We start from the raw sequence: 18,358 nt of genomic DNA, 5'->3' as shown, positions 1-18,358 counted from the left end.
TGGTCTCGCAGCGACACCGCGCCAAGGGGCAGAGGTACCGCATCCCGCGACCCCCACACCCCCCTCCCCTCACACACACACCGCGCTGCTGCACGAGCTGCGCGCCAGGGAGCTGGTCTCGCAGCGACACCGCGCCAAGGGGCAGAGGTACCGCATCCCGCGACCCCCACACCCCCCTCCCCTCACACACACACCGCGCTGCTGCACGAGCTGCGCGCCAGGGAGCTGGTCTCGCAGCGACACCGCGCCAAGGGGCAGAGGTACCGCATCCCGCGACCCCCCTCCCCTCACACACACACCGCGCTGCTGCACGAGCTGCGCGCCAGGGAGCTGGTCTCGCAGCGACACCGCGCCAAGGGGCAGAGGTACCGCATCCCGCGACCCCCACACCCCCCTCCCCTCACACACACACCGCGCTGCTGCACGAGCTGCGCGCCAGGGAGCTGGTCTCGCAGCGACACCGCGCCAAGGGGCAGAGGTACCGCATCCCGCGACCCCCACACCCCCCTCCCCTCACACACACACCGCGCTGCTGCACGAGCTGCGCGCCAGGGAGCTGGTCTCGCAGCGACACCGCGCCAAGGGGCAGAGGTACCGCATCCCGCGACCCCCACACCCCCCTCCCCTCACACACACACCGCGCTGCTGCACGAGCTGCGCGCCCGGGAGCTGGTCTCGCAGCGACACCGCGCCAAGGGGCAGAGGTACCGCATCCCGCGACCCCCACACCCCCCTCCCCTCACACACACACCGCGCTGCTGCACGAGCTGCGCGCCAGGGAGCTGGTCTCGCAGCGACACCGCGCCAAGGGGCAGAGGTACCGCATCCCGCGACCCCCACACCCCCCTCCCCTCACACACACACCGCGCTGCTGCACGAGCTGCGCGCCAGGGAGCTGGTCTCGCAGCGACACCGCGCCAAGGGGCAGAGGTACCGCATCCCGCGACCCCCACACCCCCCTCCCCTCACACACACACCGCGCTGCTGCACGAGCTGCGCGCCAGGGAGCTGGTCTCGCAGCGACACCGCGCCAAGGGGCAGAGGTACCGCATCCCGCGACCCCCACACCCCCCTCCCCTCACACACACACCGCGCTGCTGCACGAGCTGCGCGCCAGGGAGCTGGTCTCGCAGCGACACCGCGCCAAGGGGCTGAGGTACTGCGCCCCTATGACTCTTTCTTGTCACCTGACATCGTCTTCTGTCCTATAATCTTTATCCCCCTACACTTCCTTCGCCTATTTCTCCGTGCCTGTCGCATCCTTCAGTCTCACTTGTCTCTAAACCCCTTTCTATTGTACCGACTCCTCATTTTTCTACAGCACACCGCCGTTACACTTACACTGTTTTTCCACCTGACACACCCTTTTCTTTTACACCAAACCCGAACCTAACTCCTGCACCTCTAAAATGTCTTCTTCTCTTACATTATTTACTATTCTATATTCCCTGCTCTACACCACTTTCTTCTTCTGATCTGTCTCCTCTAGACCGCCTCCTCACTCAATTAACCTCCTTATGTTGTAATGATTTTTATACAATATTCGTCGAACATTTAAAACACATTTTGTGCACTTAATCATGAATGTAACTTCCATTTTAAGTCTATGGGGGTACTAGAAAATTAGTATCTTCGTCCTAGCGTGCTACAACCGTCTCCTCCTAAAATTCATATACTTGGTATAAACAACCATATTGACCATAGACTAAACAACTGTTCTCTTCCCCAGTTTGATAGACGCGAAGCACCCGAAGAGCGCGGAGATAGAGCGTCGTCTGGCGTCTCTTAGCCAGCAGTGGGCGGTGCTGCGCGACCTCGCCGCCGCGCGCGACAAGCAGCTCGCAGACGCGGCTGAAGCGCACACGGTGAGGATCGCACTTGTGTAACCTTTGATAGGTTCGGTTGTGGGCGGCCTTATGCTGTTACTAACGTTCCACTGAGAGTGAAGTTCCTTTAGCCGCATCTATTAGTACTTATGAACCTTTGTTTTTTGCCTGTTAAATGACTGACGTGCAAAAATACCCTCGTGAAGGTTAGTTTACTTTTAAGTATGAAAAAGTTGACAAAAAAGGCACCATAAGAACTAATTTGATATTAGTAGTTTGATAACAACTTTTGATATTAGTAATATACGTAAGAAACGTTTTGTACTAATACCTATTAATCAAAATTATAATGAAATTTGTCTATAAACTAAAATATCCACAGTTCTACGGTGATGCCAATGAAGCGGAATCCTGGATGAAAGAAAAGCGCGCTCTAGTAGCGAGCGAGGACTGTGGCGAGGACGCTCCCGGTGCAGCGGCGCTGCTGGCGCGCCAGAGGATCTTACACGACGAGCTGAAGGCGTACCGAGCCGAGCTGGCGCAGCTGGAGTCCGCTGCAGAGCGACTGCAGGCTGCTGGAATACATACCTTACAGGTTTGGACTTTCTGCTGTTTGTTTTTGACGAGTTCCCTCATTTGTATTAAAATTTTAATATGGTCTTAAAAGTTATAACAATAGCGTTTAAAAGACGATTTCTACACACAAAGTTCACTCTGGGATTCCGTGTTTTGGGTGCAATGGACACTTACAAAGACGAATACAGACCCAGAATCAGATATTTATATTCATTATTCAAATATCTGTCCGTGGCTCATTTTTACAAAAACCTTCAATCCTCAATTAAATAAATTAGTAATAAGTTTTATTTCATGTATTTATTGAATATACGAGCGTATATCTATAGTTATAATTTATATTTACTTTAAAATAAAATAAAAAAATAATGTGCAAAAAAATACATTTGTGAACATGTTCCCCAGCTCCCAACGGAGGTAGAGTCCGGGAGCGGGCTGGAGCAGGAGGAGGAGTACGTGAGCGAGTCCCGGCTGGTGCCCACCGAGGTGTGGGAGGAGGAGCCCGTGGAGCGCCTGGAGCACCGCACCGTCACCGAGGAGAGGTCCGTGCCGCAGGTTCGTGACAACTCTTTAACTATTTTGAATGAAAAATAAACGATTTATATGTACTGGTAAATAGTTATTAGTTTTGTGTGTTACAAGCAGTGATATTTCTTTGATGATTACGTACTTTTAATTATTATTTTTCTTTGACATTTGGTTGTGATGTACTGTGGTTATAAGTGTTATATGTTATGAGACTTTGAACTCTATTAACATAATTTAATTTTGATTTGATGTCAGTCATAGATTAGTAAAGATCACTCGCTCCTAATAAGAATGTAGTTTTTACATTGTTTACGAATGAAACGATATTTCTTCGCACTTTTGTCGGCATTGTTACGCGTAAATTACACCATGATAGCCATTAAATGGCTGAAAGGATTGTCAGTTGTTTAAGTCATTTAATGTCTTTCTTCAATTACAAGGCGGTGGGATATCTATACTTATCCTATGATGTCAGCTAGTTATTTTAAGATACGACATTTCTGCGCCCGCATTTGTTTTAATATGTATGGTGTACAGTAAATGAAATTGTTTTTGGCTTTGCTAGAAAATAAAAGGTCTGACGACTTTGGTGATCTATACGCATCACGTGAGAAATAATTTAAATTTTACAGCAAAGGAAACCGCATGATTAAGAGAGTAATATTTTTGAGCGTATGTATGTATGTATGTATGAAACATTCTTTGTCACGCTCTACAGTCCAAACAGTTTTGGACAGGAGTTTGGCAGGAGGACAGTTTGGCAGGAGAGACATAGGCTATATTTTTAAGCGTTTCTTTTTTAACAATGTCCTAGTTAATGTACACGACTGATTCCCCAGGTGAAAGCGCTGTACGCGTTCAGCGGTCAGGGCATATCGATCGCGAAGGGCGAGGTGATGTTCCTGATGAACAAGACGAACCCCGACTGGTGGTCCGTGCGCAAGGCGGACCGCACCGACGGCTTCGTGCCCGCCAACTACGTGAGAGAGATCGAGCCGAGGGTGGTACCGGTGAGTGTCCTATATAATTTTTTCATATACTTGTGCAAATCGAATGGATTCTAATCGTAAATATATCCTCCAATAATTAAGATTATGTTGAATAGCGCTCATAAATGACGCTCGCTCGCTCATGAATTGGGGTCGAAAGGGGGGTTCCCTTAGTTCCCTTTATTTCTACGATATGAATGGATAAAACTGTAAACTGTGGTGTACTACCCGCAGTTAGTATAATAAGATATGTTGCACTACCCGCGTACTCAGTCCTACTTGGGTAGCAGCAAGAGACTGACGTGTTGGAAGCACATGTTTTCTTGAGTTCCAACCCCTGTAGTGGAATCCTAAGACATGACAAAGATTAAGGGGATGGGGATTTGTAACAAATCGAATACTTAATAGGACTTAAAATATAAATCCTTAATATAAAGGCCTCTTTGTTAAACATCGATTATTATTCGGAATCCTTTCCTTTGTTTTAATTTATCAATGCCATTTATCTCCCCAGGTGCAAGTCCGTCGGCCGGAGAAGGTGCGCACGGTGCAGCGCGTGAAGAAGACGGTGCTGGTGAAGCAGGTGGTGCAGGTGCGGCGGTCCGCGGGCCCGGCCCGTCGACCGCGACCCTCTGTTGTCACCGCGCCCGTCGCCGCGCCCGCGGTCCAGGACCGCTTGACTGCTATACAGGCTGACTATAGTAAGTTATGGGTTTTGATGGCAAATTGTCGTGACCGTTATTAGTCAATATTTTTTTCCCAAAAAGTAATGATCTCGTGGTTAAGAAACTCTGCCTCTTAATCGAGGGGTCCGACTTTCAAATGACAGACATGCACCTCTGATTTTTTCAAATTTACGTGCGGATTAGAAATTAATAATTACTTGCTTAAACAGTGAAGAAAAATACCGTGAGGAAACCTGCATAACTGAGAGATTTATAAAAAAATGTCAAAGGTGTGTGAAGTCCACTAATAGAAACTTGGTCTATAACTTAATCCTTCTCATTCTTTTCTGAGGGAAGACCCGTGCCCGGCATTGAAAAATGACTTCATCCTTGTATACATATAATCAATATTTTTTATTAAATTTTCTTTGTTCCTATCACAGTTTTTTTTTCATCGAATAGCTTCAAAGTAATTAAAAAAACTAGAGCGTCATTTTGGGCATATTTATTTTTTTATAGCTTGTATATTTGTCTGAAACTTTTGCATATTTTTTTAATACAACCAATCCAACTAAACATTATGCGAATTTTAATTTTTAATAATAATATTTTTCGCGTTTTTCAACATACCGTAGAGGCCCGGGGCGGAAAATTCTGTAGAGTACCAAGATAATCAAACATGTATTTTTTTCTCTGTATAAATCAATTTATTATTCCCCCAGACGAGCTGCTCCAGCTGTCGGAGGCGCGTCGCTTGCAGCTGGAGGACGCCATCAAGTTGTTCAGCTTCTTCGCGGAGTGCGACGACTTCGACAAGTGGATCCGGGAGAAGGAGAAGCTGCTGCGCGCTGAAGATGCTGATGATACCGTCGACACTGCCAAGAGGAAGTATGAGGTACGGTTGACAACTTACCGAGCTAGCGGTTTATACCACTATTCCTATTAGTTGGCAACCCTATAAATCCACGAAAAGTACGTTTTTTTCACCGACAATTGAAAGTAATCGAATCAAATATTTGCGAGAAATCGTAATTGTATGTAAAGGAACACATTAATTAAATTTGGGAGGTATAAAAAATAGTTGTGCAGTAGCGCGTTGTCTTATTTTCAAAAAGAGTTAGGAATGAGCGGTTTGTAGTTCAGCATACTGTCTTAGAAGGTTAGTAACTTATTTAACTATTAAGTAATAAGGTTACACAAATACGCCGGTTTTTTTACATGTGCAAAGATTCTAATCAACAAATAATTTCTTTGTCCTCAGAAATTCGTAACAGACCTGTCAGCTGCATCAAAACGCCTGGAGCACATCGACGCCGCAGCAGAGGAGCTGGTGGCCGCGAAGCACAGCCAGGCCGCCAAGGCCACGGCGCGGCGGCAGCAGCTGCGGCAGCAGTGGGACCGCTTGCTGCGCCTCAAGCAGCAGAAGGAGAAGAGCCTGGAGGGCGCGTCGAGGTACGTGTTGGGCAACCCTGGGGTTTTAGGAGTCTGTAGATAATTTATTTTGTTATTTGTTTAGAGGAATTTGGATTTAATTTTGAGAGTTTAACATCGACATGAGTCCTAAAGATTAGGTATTTAATTTATGGCAGAAAGGACATTAAAGTTTGATGATTAATTTGTTATTGCATTTTCATGATAAGCGTCTTCATTTTTCTGTGTTTCATGATAAGGTACTTTTAAGCATATCATCGCCTGGCAGGACACCTCCCTTCAGAGAAGCTGTATTAACATTTACATATGTTTATCAGTGTGGAGCTGTTCAACCGCACGTGCGACGAGGCGCTGGACTGGATGGCGGAGAAGGAGCAGCAGCTTGCAGCGAGCTCAGCTCCCGCCGCAGATCTTCGCACAGTTCGGGCGCTGCAGCGGAGACACGCGCAGCTCGAGCGCGAGCTGGAGCCGCTGCGGGAGAAGGTCACCACCGTCGGGCTGCTGGCTGACTCGTGAGTATCTCTCTGCTGTAGGACTCGTGTCTCTACTATAGGACTTACTCTAAGAGCCACGACGGACCTGCGCTCCATGCGCGTTGCTGCTGCAAGCTGTAGGAGCAAGGCTGTACCGAGCTCAACGCCCGCGGCGGACCTACGCTCTGCCATTAACGTAGAAACAACAGTAATAGGACCTTGGATTTGATTTGCTTTGGCTAAAGAATTTTAATCATGTCAAATTTTATGATGAATTGCAACATTCGGTCTCTCTGAATTTGTAGTGTTAAGATATATAACGAAGTACAACACAGTGGTAAGATTTGGCAATATAAGTCGTTGTTTTAGTGTTAGTATCAGTCAAGGTATGAAACTTTGCTCTACACAGATAAATACCTCGTTCATTTTATTTCTAGTTACATAAAATAAGCAACACTATGATCTTATCTATAAATTATCTTTGCTATATGTCCACACTTGAACATATAGCAAAGATAATTTGCTGAACCTATAAAATCATTCAATAATTCTTATTCAAGATACTAATGCTAGCGGTTAATTTTCATGCAGCCTATTGAAATGGTATGACATCCATAGGTAAGGATATTTATATCAACATGAAAAAAATATATAAAGAGATGCCTGTGTGGGTGACACGAAAAAATCAACCAACGCTCCTGAGAGTTCTTAAAAATGTTCTGAAATGTGTGAAGTTTACCAATCTGTATATAGCCGGCGCAATAGCCTGTGACTATGACGACACTTTGAGAGGACAGTATCCTACATTGGGACAGTGATGAGTTGAAGATGATGATTACCGTACTGGGAATAATACCTGTAATGATAATTGTGTTTGTGTAAAATAAATAAAGGGTAGTAGAACTTGAAAGGTGGTAGAACTCTTTCTGGTTCGACTTCCGCACCACCACCGTCACACCTATTTTGCCTAATAACAGTAGTGTTAAGCGCTGCTGATATCTGAGATTAAGGGTGTGGTAAGGGGCACTTGTCCTAGGAATTCCAGCTGAGGTTTCAGGGGTAGCGGTGCACTTGTAGCCGACCTCAGGTAAGAATGTCTAATCCTATCTGGGGTTGACTAAAGATGTCCATGGGCGGCAGTAGCCACTTACCATATGGACTGCATGTTCGTCTGCTACTCCTATAATATTAAAAAAATCTGTTGTCGATCTCAGCTAGGAATATCTAATTTCGTTTCATTTCATTTCTAATCCTATCTGAGGTTGACAGATGTCCATAGGCAGCGATAGGCACTTATCATATGGACTGCATGCTCGTCTGCTACTCCTATATTATAAAAACATTCTCCTATTGCCCGGCAGCGTGAAGTCCCAGTACCCGTCGGAGCGCAGCAACGTGGAGGCGCGGCAGCGGCAGCTGCAGCAGATGTGGCTGCGCTGCCAGGCGCAGGCGGCGGAGCGGCGCGCGCGGCTCGAGAGCGCCGTCGGACACCAGATCTTCGGGAACAGCAGCGCGCTGCTGCATGACTGGCTGCAGGTGGATAACAATTATATTTATCGTTATTATCAATATTGCCAAATGAGAATCAAACAAATCTAAAAAATCAAAAATATATTTATTACGATCTACAAAAAGGGTTATTTAGAATAATCTTAATAATTCTCATTTTAAGTGATGTATGTCTCATGAAAAATAAAGATTATTTAAACCCAATTGCCATTGTCATATAAGTAACATCTTAATAATGACCAATATAAGCATAATCAATACTATCAAAATCATTATCATCATAAACATCAAGTTTAATAACATTAATAGCATTTTTATTATGAATGCAATTTTTTTTTATAAAATTATCATAATTACCTATAGACAGTATTACACATGTCAACATTGCCACAAACGTTAACGTTATGACAATCAGCTTATTGTAATAATCAACTTTCAAGCTATTCGACAATATTAAAAACCTTAACGCAATCAGAATTTAAATATTATCTCAACCATCAATTATTGTCAATAATGAAAATGATTCAAAATCATAATCGTAGTCATTATTATTACTATCATCACTAACAATAATCATCATAATCATGATAATTGCAGAAAATCCGCGAACAGCTATCACAAGAGGTGACTGCGAAGGACGTGGCGACGGCGGAGGCGCTGCACAAACAGCACCAGGAGTTGTACGACGATATCAAGACGCACAAGGACGAGTAAGTAGTATTTTGACTAACGTTAGTTATTGATAATCAATCTTTGCAATTTTTGCCTACCTAATTGGTCGATTACATCATTTTTTTATAATTTGTAGCAAGAAGTGATTATGGCATTCCGATCTTTAATACGCTTATACGCCGTCTATAGCTCCACACTAGGATTCCCTCTCGTGGGTGTCACAAACACACAAAGCCAAATTGAAGGTGGTAAAACCCTTTGTGGTTTGATCCCGGCGGCGCCACCGTTACCCCTATTTCTGCCTCATAACAGCGTGTTAAACGCTGTTGTGATTTTTTTTGTTTGAAGGGTGTGGTAAGGTAGATATATTTTTCCGAAACGAGCTTAGTCCTCAGGTGTAGCGGCGCAATTGGGTCCGACCTCATGTAGGAATATCTAATCCTATTTGGGGTTGATTACATATGTCTATGGCGGCACCAGCCACTTACCATCTACAACCAATACCCAGAATGGGTATCCAATAGTATCCTTATTCAGATATCTGTTGGACCGGGCTTGAAACCGGAACACTTTGCGCATCAGACCGATATGGTGACCATTCCGCCACGAGGGTCTCCCTGTGCAGGTGAACTGTCTGGTAAACCGTAGCGTGTATGGCTTTTATTAGGCACTAAATATCTCGTTTATTATATTGATGTAATTTTATCGCAGATTCAAGGAAGTGATAGGTCTCGGGCGGCAGCTGCTGGCCACCAACCCGTCGCTGGCGGACGTCGCCGACAAGATACAGTACATGGAGGAGCAACAACGTGCTATTGACAAAGGTAGGATCGCCTTTAGAATGGCTTGCCCCATTCCATACCTTCCTGGTTGAACTTTAGGCTCGTCACCAAAATTCGGTGAGATCCTACATTTAATTTTTTAGTTTTAGACATATTCCCTGGCTACCAATTTGTATTAAGTCGATCTAAGGCTGGGGAGTGTAATGTATTGTAACTAAGTTTTAAAAAAAGATTGGTATCGATACTACTATATTTTTATCTCATCATAGATATATTATCCTATACTAACATATATTATCCTATAATATGTCTATGTATCTCATAGCATACGGCACGCTTCTATTTCAAATGTAAATATCGGTGTAACTTTGAACTTTGAAAGACGGCTTGATGGAGCTCGTCGTTGTTAATATTTTCGAAATTTTATAAAAAAAAGTTAAGAGTTAACAACAACATTTATTTTTTGCTCCATCGATTCGCATAAGTAAATTAAAATTAATTCTTTAAGAATAAATGGTCTATAAACGTGCATCATATTCTCAGAATGGCAAGAGAAGGACGAGTACCTGAAGCAGTGCATGCAGCTGCAGAGCTTCAACCGCGAGGCGGACCAGATCGACGCCTCGTCCGGCGCGCACGAGGCCTTCCTCGACTACAACGACTTCGGAGTAAGATATAACCGTTCTGTTTACAATTTTGTGTAAAGTTGCTTTATTTGTTGGTTATTCTGAGGATAACAAAGTTACTTGTAAGAATTTAAAAAGGTTTATGTTAAAATAATTTGATCTGGCTTGAAAGGACCAACTTTTATGATTGAAAGTAATAAACATATTTTGATCGTACTTTGTTTAAGGAAGATTTTAAAAGTTTTTGATTTAAAGGCAGACATTAATGTTACGCCATTAATGCCTTTGCGCTTAAAAAAATCGATATCGTTCCACAATCACTTGGATATCTAAATGAGTGTTTTTTGTTTATGTTTAAAATAATTAAAAATTACTTATTTAGTAAGCTAAACTTCATAGTAATTTTTAACCTGTTTTCGTCGTTTTCAAGCCTATCATTTCCATATATCGGTGCACACGTGCCTATCGTGTCAATAGTGTAATGTTTCACTAGGGGTAAGCAAATATGACAAGTTGACCTGTATTTTCGTTCAGTTTTGCGTAGTGTCTCAGCTAATGTAACAATAATATCTCGTTATACAGTCATCAGTGGACGAGGCGGAGGCGCTGCTGAAGCGGCACGAGGAGCTGGAGGCTCGCCTGGCGGCGCAGGACGACCGCCTCGCCGCCTTCGCCCAGCGCGCCGCCGCGCTCGCTGCGCAGCGGCCGCAGCACTACGCGGCCGACCAGTGAGTGTTAGCACACACTAGCGTGACGTCACGCCGCCGTGTATGCGACCACACATGCCGCCGTCCTTCCCAGGGCCGCTGGCCGAGCGGTTCGAGCTCCCACTCTTGCTGCGCACTACCTCGGAAGCCCCCTTTTAGTCGCCTCTCACGACAGGCAGGGGATACCGTACCCCTGTTCTGGTCCCGGAACTACAGGGATAAACACAGCCGTACCTAGGAACAGGACTTCAAAAAACACGCAGTACGAGAGTGGTACCATAACTTCCACTTACTGTATAAAACACGCCGTTCGAAAGTGATACCTTGCTGTATATCAGTTCAAACACTGCAGTAAGTTCCAAATTATAACATATTTAATAAGTTATCAATATTAAAGTGTATGTAATCGTCCCCAGTATCCTGTCCCGGCGCGGCGCGGTGCTGCAGCGGCGGGAGCAGGTGCGGCAGGCGGCGGCCGAGCGGCGCCGCGCGCTGCTCGCTAGTCTCGCGCACCAACAGGTAACACACTCAATCAGAAAGAAATCTGGTTTGAAAGACCATTTTAGGCATTTGATTATTAGATTATGAAATGTGAGATGATGACACTAGATGAGAATTTATGAGATTAGGTAGGAAAACTAGAATCATACGATATTTCAGACCTTACTATCAGGCTGGAAAAAAAAAAACATTTTTCAGGCTTTGAAAGAATACTTTGTGGCATTCCAAGTTACTATTGGTTTTAATTGTACATACATTTGAAATAATTAGGACTTGTTTTGAAAAAAAAACTAACTGTACTTAATAATTTTACTGTTTTTTTTAGTTCATAGCTGCTACAGAAGAACTGCAAGCATGGATTCAGGATAAGACTAGGACTGCTAAAGATCAGAGTTACAGGTATGTGTGATTATGTTATCACCACATTTGTGACATAGTATTTTATGTATTATTTCAACATGTTTTATTGAATACAAGCTCCCATCTCTTGTTTACTCCCCTTAGAAATCGATATTTCAAAGTAAACCATAACTAATTGTTGAATATGAATAAATACATCTTTTCATAATTTTAGACCTAGTAGCTTAATCGATGCTTTGTACATGAAAGTTTTAGATTTGTTTCTTTCTCATTTATTTTGTTGAATATTAATAAATACATCTTTTCATAATTTTAGACCCAGTAGTTATATCGACGCTTTGTACATCAAAGTTTATTTCTTTCTCAGGGACTTAGCAAACCTTGAGCGGAAGCTGCAGAAGCACGAGGCGTTTGAGAGAGAACTGCAAGCCAACGAGAAGCAGCTGAGGAATGTAGAAAGTGTTAGTATTTTATTTATAGTACAAAAAAGTCCCTTTTTTAGCTCCGACTGTACAGGGTAATTTGTTTAACTGAGTTAAGACCAAATTCGAAAGTATAAAAAATTGAACACAGAAAAAGTCATAAAAACAAATACTGTGTAAATCGATTTTTTATATTTATTTTTTATCATGAATCGAGTGTTAATTATGGAAAAAAGGATTCTATTTCTAGCGTTATCTGATAGTGTCCCTTTTAATCATATTTTGCGAAGTAAGAATATACAGCACATTAAAGGAAAAGCTCACTTTTAAGAAAATACTTTATATTCTTACATTTATTAGACCTTAACAAATCCATGCCGCATAACAATATTAGTTTCAATACATAGACTCGCCGTCTTAAGAACTATACCTACTGTATTGAGTACTGTACCTATTTAATAAATTACAATCATTAAGTTATTCCCCAAACAATCATGTCCCTCAGATCGGCCAGTCTCTCCAGAAGTCGGACCCGGGTCGCGCGGGCGAGGTGAGCTCGCGGCTCGCAGCGCTGCAGAGCGGCTGGGAGGAGCTGGTCGCAGCCTCCCGGGATAAGGGCAGCAAGCTGCGCCAGGCCGCGCAACAGCGACAACATAAACGGTATGGGTTACTGTTATATAGCAGGAAATAAGCATGCAGTCCATCTGGTGATGAGTGGCTACTGGCCCTCTGTAATCTAACCAATAAGATTAAGATTCCTACTTAAAGTTCGCAATAGATGCGTTACTAGGTAGTTGAGGAGTCTGAAGACTAAGTTGGAACGCTTCGGATAAGTATTTCTGCACACTCACACACACTCGTAGAGATACACACACACGCACGCATACACACACACACACACACACACACACACACACACACACACGCACACATTGCTGCTGAGGTCGAACTACTTTAACCCCCTGGATTGTATAAATAAGCAAATTATTTTCACTAAGCACCAAGTTGTATAAGTAATGTAGTGATGAGAAAATAGTGTAGCTAACGAAACATGTGTGATCCCCAGGGCTGTGGAAGATGCGAAGGCGCGGCTACAAGAGCTGGAGCGAGCGCTGAGCAGCGAGGAGATCGGCGCTGACCTGCGCAGCTGCAAGCGCCTGCTGCACCAGCACCAGGTGAGTGCACGTTGCAGGTCAACTGCAGGAGCTGTAGAGGGCGTAGCAGGTCATCTGCAGGAGCTGGAGTGTTCGTTGCAGTTCAACTGCAGGAGGTGGAGCGAGCGCTGCAGGAAGGCTGCAGGAGCTGGAGCACACTTAGCAGCGAGATGACTATTTTTATTCTGAAAACCTTTTTTAATTTTTAATCTCCTCTTATCATTAACTAAATGATCGTTCTCTCCCCCAGACACTAGAACAAGAGCTGAGCCAGTGGGAGCAGAAGTCGGAAGCGCTATCAGCAGCGGGCCAGGACCTGGTGTCGGGGGGCCACTTCGACCCCCCGGCGATCCAGCGCGACTGCGCGGCGCTGCAGCGAGCGGCCAGCCCGCTGCGGCCGCGCGCGCTGAAGCGAAGACAGGATCTGGAGACTAGTTTGCAGTGAGTAGTGTTTGCTAAAATAATGGCGAGCTGTAATACGTAGCGAGCCCAAAATCGTATTTATTGACTCATTTTATTATTGTTAATCCTTACTCTAGTAAGAAAATATTTTTATGTAATCATTTTAGCTTATTTCGTGTAATAACCTTTAATATCTTTACTTATGAGATACAAAGACTGAAAATAAGTTTGAGATATGCAGGGTTAATTTTTCAAATGGGCCTTGGACCAAATCCGAATTTATAAGGTCTAGCGAAAACTGCTGAAAGAAGTTAGTAGGCCGATTTTGATAAAAACTAATACTATATCATTAGTTTTTCAAAACAACTTTTTTCCTTGACGAGAATCGAATGAGATCATTTGAAAAAAAAAAAATACTCATCCTGTATTAATCCATCATCGGATAGTGTTGCTTATAAGGATTTTAGGTACGAGGGGCTGAGGTCATTATCCATTGCACAGACTAAGTGCGGTTAGACTTTACACATCTTTGCGATTTTTCTGAACTCCCAGGCGCATAGGATGTTCGATATTTTCCTTTACCGTAACTTACAACTTAGTTACAAGTTACGTGTGTGGCCGCCATTGCTCCACTTCACACATCCTACATAACTTCATTATACTCCCAGATGCCCAGCATATACGATATTTTCCTTTACCTTGATCAAAAACTTAGTATAGTCCACGCCAAACTTCTCGCAACGTAAGGCCACACTAACGCAACTATGTACCTGCGAGCGAGAGCGGGCAGCGAACGGGTGCTGGGAGGGTCTCGCGCTGTTTTCGTCTCGCTGATATGTAATTTTCTATTGCGACGCGTTTCTATATTCGGAGCGGACTAGCAGTTTAGCGCGGATTCTACCAAGTTACGTGTATGTGCAGGTTACACAAGTTCGCTGCGGAGGTGTCGGGCGAGCAGGCGTGGCTGGCGGAGCGGCGCGCGGCGGCGAGCGCGGCGGCGGGCGGCGCGGGAGACCTGCACGCCGCGCAGACCGCGCAGAAGAAACACGCGAAGCTGCGCGCCGAGCTGCTGGGCAGGCGGCCGCTGATTGAGAGGGTGGTGGCGCATGGTCATGGACTGATTGAGGATCAACACCCGCAGGCTGATAAGGTACGTAATAAAATAAAAAAAATAACATATATGTACAAGTTTTTAATTGAGAATGTCGGAACACAGCTGCTCCCGAGGTATGACCATCTAGCCTGGCAGGAGATCTCCATGGATAATAGAAAATTATTTGTAACGACAAAAAATGTGTATGTTAGTACTTTTTTTTGTAGTGTTTGAGTAGTCTCAAACACTACAAAAAAAAAGATAAATAATGTTTTATTTAGACAAGTTAAATTCAGTTGCAATCTGTTTTATGTTTTTGTTAAAATACAGGAGATCACTTCTATGTCATTCATTAATGTTGTTTTTATATAGTCTATCAAAAATTTCTTCAAAATAATTTAAAAAAATATATAAACTATTTCCAGATCAAGGAGCTATGCGAGGACCTGGAGCGCGAGTACGCCGCAGTATCGAGCGCGGCGGAGGAGCGCGCCGCACAGCTGGAGGCGGCGCTCCGAGCGCAGCAGTTCCTGCACGACGCGCTGGAGGTGGAGGCCTGGCTCGCCGACAAGCACGCCGCGCTCGCCTCCGCAGACGTCGGCCACGACCGGCACCGCGCCACGCAGCTGCTCACTAGGCACAAGGTGAAGAACATGAGAATACCCACTAGGTGGTCATTTAGAACCCTTTGTTGTTCGATTATGGTACCATCGTCACAATTATTTCTGCCTATTAATCGTTAATGTTAAGTGCTTCTGTATTGTAATTTGATGGGTGCGGTGAGGAAGACGTACTTTACCGAGGTGCTTTAGCTTAGTTCTCAGGGGTAGCGCATCAATGGCCGACCTCCAGTAGGAATATCTAAGCCTATATGAAGTTGATTACAGATATTCATAGGGGACAGTAGCCACTTACCATCAGGTGGACTGCATGCTCGTCTGCTACCCCCATATTATAGAACAGAATATTAAAAACAATAGCTATATAGCCGTTTCGATTTCCTGCTATTGATTACTAACAAAAACTGTCACGCATTGCAGGCGGTGGAGCTGGAGCTGGACACGTACGCGGCGATCATAGCGGAGATGGGCCGCGCGGCGAACGAGGCGGGCGCCGGCGAGGACGGCGCGCGGCTCGTGGCGCGCCACGCCGCGCTCGCCGACGCGCTCGCGCGGCTGCAGCGCGTCGCGGCGCAGCGGCAGCACGCGCTGGTGGAGAGCGTCTGCAGGTGAGCTCCACTGTGCGCCCCGGCGCGGCTCCGGGCGAGCGGGGCGAGGACGGCGCGCGGCTCGTGGCGCGCCACGCCGCGCTCGCCGACGCGCTCGCGCGGCTGCAGCGCGTCGCGGCGCAGCGGCAGCACGCGCTGGTGGAGAGCGTCTGCAGGTGAGCTCCACTGTGCGCCCCGGCGCGGCTCCGGGCGAGCGGGGCGAGGACGGCGCGCGGCTCGTGGCGCGCCACGCCGCGCTCGCCGACGCGCTCGCGCGGCTGCAGCGCGTCGCGGCGCAGCGGCAGCACGCGCTGGTGGAGAGCGTCTGCAGGTGAGCTCCACTGTGCGCCCCGGCGCGGCTCCGGGCGAGCGGGGCGAGGACGGCGCGCGGCTCGTGGCGCGCCACGCCGCGCTCGCCGACGCGCTCGCGCGGCTGCAGCGCGTCGCGGCGCAGCGGCAGCACGCGCTGGTGGAGAGCGTCTGCAGGTGAGCTCCACTGTGCGCCCCGGCGCGGCTCCGGGCGAGCGGGGCGAGGACGGCGCGCGGCTCGTGGCGCGCCACGCCGCGCTCGCCGACGCGCTCGCGCGGCTGCAGCGCGTCGCGGCGCAGCGGCAGCACGCGCTGGTGGAGAGCGTCTGCAGGTGAGCTCCACTGTGCGCCCCGGCGCGGCTCCGGGCGAGCGGGGCGAGGACGGCGCGCGGCTCGTGGCGCGCCACGCCGCGCTCGCCGACGCGCTCGCGCGGCTGCAGCGCGTCGCGGCGCAGCGGCAGCACGCGCTGGTGGAGAGCGTCTGCAGGTGAGCTCCACTGTGCGCCCCGGCGCGGCTCCGGGCGAGCGGGGCGAGGACGGCGCGCGGCTCGTGGCGCGCCACGCCGCGCTCGCCGACGCGCTCGCGCGGCTGCAGCGCGTCGCGGCGCAGCGGCAGCACGCGCTGGTGGAGAGCGTCTGCAGGTGAGCTCCACTGTGCGCCCCGGCGCGGCTCCGGGCGAGCGGGGCGAGGACGGCGCGCGGCTCGTGGCGCGCCACGCCGCGCTCGCCGACGCGCTCGCGCGGCTGCAGCGCGTCGCGGCGCAGCGGCAGCACGCGCTGGTGGAGAGCGTCTGCAGGTGAGCTCCACTGTGCGCCCCGGCGCGGCTCCGGGCGAGCGGGGCGAGGACGGCGCGCGGCTCGTGGCGCGCCACGCCGCGCTCGCCGACGCGCTCGCGCGGCTGCAGCGCGTCGCGGCGCAGCGGCAGCACGCGCTGGTGGAGAGCGTCTGCAGGTGAGCTCCACTGTGCGCCCCGGCGCGGCTCCGGGCGAGCGGGGCGAGGACGGCGCGCGGCTCGTGGCGCGCCACGCCGCGCTCGCCGACGCGCTCGCGCGGCTGCAGCGCGTCGCGGCGCAGCGGCAGCACGCGCTGGTGGAGAGCGTCTGCAGGTGAGCTCCACTGTGCGCCCCGGCGCGGCTCCGGGCGAGCGGGGCGAGGACGGCGCGCGGCTCGTGGCGCGCCACGCCGCGCTCGCCGACGCGCTCGCGCGGCTGCAGCGCGTCGCGGCGCAGCGGCAGCACGCGCTGGTGGAGAGCGTCTGCAGGTGAGCTCCACTGTGCGCCCCGGCGCGGCTCCGGGCGAGCGGGGCGAGGACGGCGCGCGGCTCGTGGCGCGCCACGCCGCGCTCGCCGACGCGCTCGCGCGGCTGCAGCGCGTCGCGGCGCAGCGGCAGCACGCGCTGGTGGAGAGCGTCTGCAGGTGAGCTCCACTGTGCGCCCCGGCGCGGCTCCGGGCGAGCGGGGCGAGGACGGCGCGCGGCTCGTGGCGCGCCACGCCGCGCTCGCCGACGCGCTCGCGCGGCTGCAGCGCGTCGCGGCGCAGCGGCAGCACGCGCTGGTGGAGAGCGTCTGCAGGTGAGCTCCACTGTGCGCCCCGGCGCGGCTCCGGGCGAGCGGGGCGAGGACGGCGCGCGGCTCGTGGCGCGCCACGCCGCGCTCGCCGACGCGCTCGCGCGGCTGCAGCGCGTCGCGGCGCAGCGGCAGCACGCGCTGGTGGAGAGCGTCTGCAGGTGAGCTCCACTGTGCGCCCCGGCGCGGCTCCGGGCGAGCGGGGCGAGGACGGCGCGCGGCTCGTGGCGCGCCACGCCGCGCTCGCCGACGCGCTCGCGCGGCTGCAGCGCGTCGCGGCGCAGCGGCAGCACGCGCTGGTGGAGAGCGTCTGCAGGTGAGCTCCACTGTGCGCCCCGGCGCGGCTCCGGGCGAGCGGGGCGAGGAGGCGTACACAAAGTAGAAACCATTGTTGTTCGACTGCAGCGACACCACCGCCACACCATTTTTCGCACCACTTAGTATTGAGAGGTAGTCGGCGCATCTGTGGCCAACTTCAGGTAGGAATAAGTAGATGTACATGGACAGCAGTAGCCACTTACCATCAGGTGGAGTGTATGCTCGTCTGCTACTCCTATATT

General features: G+C 49.2%; 1 protein-coding gene across 1 annotated transcript in view; it reads left to right on the top strand.

Annotated features, from left to right (window-relative positions):
- kst (spectrin beta chain, non-erythrocytic 5 kst) overlaps window positions 1–18,358 on the top strand; it is a 117,232-nt gene that overhangs the window by 40,121 nt on the left and 58,753 nt on the right. The window contains 22 exon segments of the mRNA XM_073085222.1: window positions 1,730–1,865; window positions 2,209–2,421; window positions 2,808–2,957; window positions 3,770–3,940; window positions 4,434–4,620; window positions 5,307–5,479; window positions 5,846–6,036; window positions 6,333–6,527; window positions 7,850–8,024; window positions 8,595–8,707; window positions 9,381–9,493; window positions 9,995–10,119; window positions 10,660–10,805; window positions 11,201–11,303; window positions 11,611–11,684; window positions 12,013–12,106; window positions 12,573–12,727; window positions 13,134–13,242; window positions 13,472–13,662; window positions 14,545–14,773; window positions 15,142–15,360; window positions 15,757–15,944. Coding sequence (XP_072941323.1) covers window positions 1,730–1,865; window positions 2,209–2,421; window positions 2,808–2,957; window positions 3,770–3,940; window positions 4,434–4,620; window positions 5,307–5,479; window positions 5,846–6,036; window positions 6,333–6,527; window positions 7,850–8,024; window positions 8,595–8,707; window positions 9,381–9,493; window positions 9,995–10,119; window positions 10,660–10,805; window positions 11,201–11,303; window positions 11,611–11,684; window positions 12,013–12,106; window positions 12,573–12,727; window positions 13,134–13,242; window positions 13,472–13,662; window positions 14,545–14,773; window positions 15,142–15,360; window positions 15,757–15,944 — 3,450 coding nt within the window.

This window comes from Epargyreus clarus, unplaced genomic scaffold, assembly GCF_041222505.1.
Source record: "Epargyreus clarus isolate Ecla_fem2 unplaced genomic scaffold, WU_Ecla_fem_2.2 ptg000022l, whole genome shotgun sequence".
Classification (NCBI taxonomy): domain Eukaryota; kingdom Metazoa; phylum Arthropoda; class Insecta; order Lepidoptera; family Hesperiidae; genus Epargyreus; species Epargyreus clarus.
The sequence above is the reverse complement of the archived record's forward strand: the minus strand, read 5'-3'. Positions and strand labels throughout refer to the sequence as shown.